At 61.1% G+C, this 6,392-nt stretch overlaps 1 protein-coding gene across 2 annotated transcripts; it reads left to right on the top strand.

Moving 5' to 3' along the window:
* Nucleotides 1-1,638: 1,638 nt before the first annotated feature.
* OSR2 (odd-skipped related transciption factor 2) lies at nt 1,639-5,100 on the top strand. Of its 2 annotated transcripts, none has more exons than XM_081996315.1 (3): nt 1,639-2,337; nt 2,887-2,986; nt 3,679-5,100. In XM_081996315.1, the coding sequence occupies exons 1-3, from the start codon at nt 1,682-1,684 to the stop codon at nt 3,751-3,753; spliced, it is 831 nt and encodes a 276-aa protein (XP_081852441.1). In that variant the 5' UTR covers nt 1,639-1,681; the 3' UTR covers nt 3,754-5,100. The 2 variants fall into 2 exon arrangements, with proteins under 2 accessions (XP_081852441.1, XP_081852440.1); XM_081996314.1 differs by having other exon boundaries at nt 3,597-5,100.
* The last annotated feature ends 1,292 nt before the right edge of the window (nt 5,101-6,392 follow it).

Raw genomic sequence — 6,392 nt, 5'->3', positions numbered from 1 at the left:
CGTGGAAGGAAAGGTATTTTAGGAAAAATATCGAAAAGTCACCTTCCAGCCGGAGGCCGGGACGGTGCCAGCGGAGCGGCCAGAGCCCGTGTGGCCGCGGTGAGGGGCTGCGGCGGCCCGGCGTGGCAGGGACAGAGCCTTTGCGTTCGGGGAATTTCCTTTATTTTTGTTGTTGTTTCTTTCGGGGGGGATTTATTATTTTGAGGGGGGGATCCAGAGTGTCTTTTTTCTTTTGGAGACTACGCGTTACCAGTCAAATCCCAGGAGGTACTGGGGCACCCTCGGCCCTACCGCTTGTTTACAGGCCCGGAGGGATCCCGGCGGAGCGAGAGTGAGAAGAGCCGCCGCTTTTCCGGCTGGTGGCAGACGCTTGGCTGCTGGAAGCGAACCCTCGCCGAAAAAAAACCCAAAACAAAACAAAAAAAACCAAAACAAAAAAACCCACCACAAAAAAAAAAAAAAAAAGAGAGGGCAGGGGCTTGCCCACTGCCCCGCGGGAGGGGAGCGTCTCCCCGGGGGCGCCGAGGGGTCCCCCCGGGCGGCGGGAGGAGCGGGCCCGGCGGTTTCGGTTGAATGGGCTGAGTGAAACCCTCTGACAGTCACACAGCGCTCATTAGCTCCCGGCCCCGCCGCTCCGGCGGAGCTCCCGGCCGGGGGCGGCGGCGGGGGGGCGCGGGGGGCTCCCGGCTCCCTGCTCCGTCCTCCCGGGACTGCGCTCGCCCTCCGCGGCCCTGCGGGGTGGAGGGAGCCGGCTGCAGGGCAGCGCCGGGCCGGGGAGGCCGCTTTCTCGGCCCGCCGGTGGGATCGCGCGGGCCCGGGCGGGCTGCGTGGGGCGGCCCCGGCCATCTGGAAGGGATCTGAGCGCAAAGTGGATTTATTTAGGAGCTGCGGCGCGGGGGGCTGGGCAGGGGGTGTGCGTGCGGGGCAGGAGCCCCTTTTGTCTCCCTCGGTTATCTTGATAAATGAGTTGTTGTTGAAGGAAGAAAAATAAGCACCCGAGCCGGGATAAACGCGGGGTTTATTCCCCGCCGCCCCCCTCTCCGCCCCGGGCCTGCCTCGGTTCTCCGTGAGCGCCCTGCGCCTTCTTGGGGAGGCCCCAGCCCGGAGGGGTCGGGGTCGGGGTCGGGGCCTCGGCGGGAGGGCGGGAGCGGGGCCGGGGGCAAGCGGGAGGCGGCCCGGGGGTCCCCGCGTCCCGGCCCTGGGGCTGCGGGGGGACGGCGGCGAGGAGCGGCCCCCGCCGCGGCTCCATTCCGGGTGCATTTTTCCACGATTCGTTTAATTTGAATCCGCGGCGCGTTCGGTTGGCTGGGCGCTGGGCTTTTCTCCTTTTTGTTTTAATTTGGGGTGGCTGTTTCTAGGAGCGATAGTTTTTACAATTTTTTCTTTTTTTTTTTTTTTTTTTTTAACGCTTTAGCTTCGCCGGTCAAAGCGACCGCGCCGGTGGGTCGGTGGCGGCCGCCGGGGCCGGGAGCCGGGGCTGCGGCGGGGCGCTGCGGCCGCAACCAGGCAGCGCACCGGCGGCGTGCCTGCCCCTCCCCGGCTGCGCTCGCCTCGGTAAGGGAAACGGCGCTGCTCCCGGTAAAACTCGCTTTCCCCTCCTTTCTCCCTCTTTCTTCCTAGGATTTTCTCCCCGTCTCGAAAGCCCAGCAGAGGCACCAGCCGCACCGCCCGCCCCGGGAAGATGGGAAGCAAAGCGCTGCCAGCCCCCATCCCGCTGCACCCTTCCCTGCAGCTCACCAACTACTCCTTCCTCCAGGCTGTGAACACCTTCCCCGCAGCTGTGGACCAGTTGCAAGGTCTGTATGGACTCAGCGCCGTGCAAACCATGCACATGAACCACTGGACACTGGGCTACCCCAATGTGCATGAAATCACCCGCTCCACCATCACGGAGATGGCGGCCGCCCAGGGCTTGGTGGACTCACGCTTCCCTTTCCCCGCGCTCCCCTTCGCCACGCACCTCTTCCACCCCAAGCAAGGGGCCATCGCCCACGTCCTCCCAGCCTTGCACAAGGACAGGCCCCGCTTTGACTTTGCCAACCTGGCCGTGGCCGCCACGCAGGAGGACCCCCCCAAGGTGGGGGAGCTCGCCAAGCTGAGCCCCGGACTGGCCTCGCCCCTGTCGGGCATCAGCAAGCTGTCCCCGGACAGGAAGCCCACCCGCGGCCGCCTGCCCTCCAAGACGAAAAAGGAGTTCATCTGCAAGTTCTGCGGCAGGCACTTCACCAAGTCCTACAACCTCCTCATCCACGAGCGGACCCACACGGACGAGCGGCCCTACACCTGCGACATCTGCCACAAGGCTTTCCGGAGGCAGGACCACCTGCGGGACCACCGGTGAGGGACCACCGGGGCCGGGCCGTGAGGGGAGCCGCTCGGGGCTCAGTCGGGAAAGCGAACAGGAGAAACCCGCGCTCCGCGGCCGCGGAGGGGCCAAAACCGGCGCTCTGCGTGGGACGGACACCCGCGTTGCCGGAGGGGGACGGGATTGGGGTGGAGCCCCCGGGGCTGTTGTGCTTTTGAAGTGCGAGGCTGGGGGATGCGGGAGGAGGGTGGGGCGCAGTGGGCGCTCCCCGCCTCCCCCCCCCCACCTCCGCACCCCGCGGCCGAAGGGCCCGGTGCTCTGGGGGGAGAGCGGGTTCGGATCCCGCCGGCTGGGCAGAGGCTGTCCCGATCTGTCACCAGAGAGGGCAATCATGCCTCGATATCAATTACTACAAATGTTTTGAACAGACAGAGGGGTTTAACCATAAACAGAATGCTCCGGGGGGCTGGGGAGCAGGGTGGGGGCGTTTGGGGGGGAGCCGGGTTTGGGGGAGCGGGCCCCGGGGGCGGGTGGGCCCCGCGCTCCCGGCAGCGCGGCTCACCCCTCGGGTTGCCTTGCAGGTACATCCATTCCAAAGAGAAACCCTTCAAGTGCCAGGAGTGCGGGAAGGGCTTCTGCCAGTCCAGGACCCTGGCGGTCCACAAAACTCTACACATGCAGGTGAGCCCGCCGCTCCCCGGCCCCCTCCGCGCGTGTTCCCGGAGAGGGAAGCGGCCGGCGGCTACCTCCGCCGCCGCGGGAGACCCATGTAAAAACGGCGGCCGCGGGAGATGGACTTAAAGCCGGCTGGGCGGTGGTTTGGCGCCAGGGAGCGAGCCCCGGGGTTTGGTTTTGTCCACGCCGCCGTTTCGAGGCGTTTTTCGTTGAGAGCTCCAGCCCTGCTCCGGCGGCAGCAGGCGCGGGGTGGCGGGGGCAGCCCGGCGGCGCGGCGCGGAGAGGTACGGAGCGGTGCGGAGAGGCGCGGAGCTGCCGGCCCGCCCGCCGGGACGGCCGGGCGGGCAGCGGGAGCCCCGGAGCGGGAGGTCGGCGCGGCCGGCGCTTTCCCCGTGCCCCAGGAGCGCGAAATGCCACAAAGCGAGAAGCAGAGAAGAGCGAGTCCTTTTGGGGCAGGACGGGGCGAAGTGGGCAGCCTCCCGCCCGCCCGGGGCTGCTGTCGTTCGATATTTCAAGTTGTGCGTTGCGATAAGAAAAAAAAAAAAAATGCAGTTAATAACGTTAAACCAGGTAGTTTGTGAAGGATTAATCCTTTGCTTGCTTCAAATCTGAACAGGAATCTCCACACAAATGCCCCACATGTGGAAGAACCTTTAATCAAAGAAGTAATCTGAAAACTCACCTTCTTACCCATACAGACATCAAGCCCTACAACTGTGAGCAGTGCGGCAAAGTGTTCAGGCGAAACTGTGATCTACGGCGGCACAGTCTAACTCACACCCCGCGGCAAGACTTCTAGAGCAGCCCGGGACCCGCGCCCGCGCCGGCAGCTCCCACTTGCCCCTTTTGCTCAAGGACTGTGTTGTAGGAACTCACAGACACGCACACGCACGGAGGCACGCACGCAGACTCGGGGCCAAGCTTTCCTACCACACGTCTGCGAAACTCGTTTAGAGAGTGCGGACTGCAGGATCGGGCCCCTCTCCGACCCACACCCCGGCGTAAAGCTCATCTTGTAGATACTGGCGGCTCATTTTAGAGCTCTGTACAGAATGTGTTTTTCTTTGGCTGTTTGTTTCGTATCGTCGTGTCGGATGCGCATCGATAACAAATCGTGGAGGCAAAGTATCTCTTAAAAGTGTATTTCAAAATAAATCTTTTTTTTTTTCCAAATACCTCCTGCCTTGTTGTATTATTCTCTGAACATTCGGGCTTTTTTTTCCTGCTGTGTCAATGCAATGGTAAAGCATATTGAATAAATTTCCTAGCCGGATAATTGTACTGTCACAACAATTTTGGTGATCGCTTTTGTTTGGCCTGTTTCACTGTCGCTGTTGTGTTATCTATTGTTAAGTAAAATGAAAGTGCCGTATTTGAGAGTTTATAGCTCTATTACTTAATACTATGAATGTCTAAATATTAACTTCTGTACTTTTTTTTTTCCCGAACAATTTTTTTTTTTTAAAGAAGAGAAAGAAAGAAATACTTACAAATAAACAGATCTTAGGAAATAATGCATAGAGCCGTTCTTACGCCAAAGCGGCTTATTAGTAACTTATTTGCAATCAGCCCATATATTGTAAAAGTCATCCCCCTCGCGGAGATTGCGGCAGCCAGCCTCCTGCCAGTAGACTTTGGACACGGGCAATCCACCGGCGCAGACAGGGACTTTATCCTGCAGAAGACGATTCTTTTCCCCACAGCTCTGGGAGCGAACAGCGAGGCGCAAATACCGCCCCGGGGTGCAGCCGCGGGACCCCCGCCGGCCCCTCGCAGGGCGGCGCAGCGGGGACACCCCCCCCTCCCACTGCGCTGCTCCGCATCCGCGGGAACCGCCCGCTGCCGAGGGCAAGTCACGGGAGGAGGGGCGCGGAGGAGAGGGGCTGTTCCCCCCTCTCCGAAGACCCTCGCTCCACCGTGGGGTCCCCCCACTTCTCTCCTTCCCTCGCCGACCTGTAAGCCCCTGGCTGCCCCCCGCCTCGGCGGCCTGGCGTGCCCACCCCACAGGCTGCGCACTCAGCACCGGCACCCAGCATACAGGCTCGGAAACCTGTCCTGCCCTCCTTTGTCACCCTTGTGAGCCCCTCACTAGTGCCTCTGGTCCCCTCCAGGAAGGGCTGGTGCCAGTGCAGAGGCATTTTTCCCACTGTGTTGCAGGGTGGCTTGGAGGTGCAACCCCTCCTCTACCACCCCACTGCTCTTGTCACTCCCGGCACGCTCTCTGCAGTGGCTTGGGTAGTTTGGGGCCCCAAAAGTTGCTCTTTTCTAGGCCGGGGACACCTGTCCTGCCCCACTCCTCTCTCACACAAAGGACCAGGTTAGAATGGCAGGGAGAAATCTCAGGGAGCCCTGTCCAGGGGGAGCGATCCCCCTGTACCTGGCTCAGCAGGGAGGGCTCCACTTCTGGGCCCCACTTGGCGAGGTGCTAGGGCTTCAGGATGGTCTGCCCACAGTCCCACCAGGCCTACAGGGAGCAGATGCTGACAGGGATTGGGTGGCTGCAGCATCCCCAACCCTCATTTGGTCCTGCAGCAGGGAACCACGCTGCCTGAACCCTGTTAGTGAGCAGCAAGTCAAAACCAGCAGTGCCTGGGCTGCAGCCGGGCCATTGGTGCAGAAAGGGCTGCATCGCTGCCTGTGGCTGCCTGTTATCGCTATCTGCTGCCTCCGCAGAGGGCTACTGTGCCCACCGCGGGGCCAGCAGCAGGGACCCCCGAGCCAGCCCCACTCTGCCCCAGGCTGAGGCAGCCAGGTGAGTTTCCATTGATGCTACAGGCTTGGCAGTCTCAAAGTTGTCCAAAACTTCTTAGGCGGTCAAGGCCTATCTCTCCATCTGCTCCTGTCCGGCAAGATGGGGAGGGAAAAAGACTGTTCTGCAGCCAGAAATATTAGTCTGGCTGAAGAACAGCCACCCTAGTCAAAGTTTCTTTAAGGGCCATCTGCTTTCTTCCTGTTCACCCCACCCGTGACTTGCACTCCTTCCCTTGCTGGGGTGCTGCACCCTTGGGACTGCCTTCCTCCCCTGCCCCGTGCTGGCAGCCCCCGTCCTCCTGCTCCAAACCGCTCCTCTCTCCACACTGCTCCTCTGCAAACCTCTCTCCACGGGCATCTCTCGCTCCCTCTCTGTGGGCATTTTCCCAATATCTGATTTCTTCCTGTCTGACTGATTTTTCTATTCCCAGTGCATTCCCATTCTCCCAGTAGGTTGTTTGCTCTAAGTTTCTCTACCCTTATTGTTCTCCAAGTTCCTGTCCCCAGGCCCTTTTGCGTCCCCAAGTACGCACAGCGAGGCTGGGATAACTCCATTCGAGTAAACACCCCTGTCAGGACACATATGGGCTTAGTCCACTCCTCCTAGGCCAAGCTCTGTGTGCAGTTTGTTTGGAAAGAACTTAATCAGATGAATGATATC

The sequence above is a fragment of the Phaethon aethereus genome (genome assembly GCF_964289735.1).
Source record: "Phaethon aethereus genome assembly, chromosome: 2".
Lineage (NCBI taxonomy): Eukaryota > Metazoa > Chordata > Aves > Phaethontiformes > Phaethontidae > Phaethon > Phaethon aethereus.
This window is presented reverse-complemented; position numbering and strand designations above follow the sequence as displayed.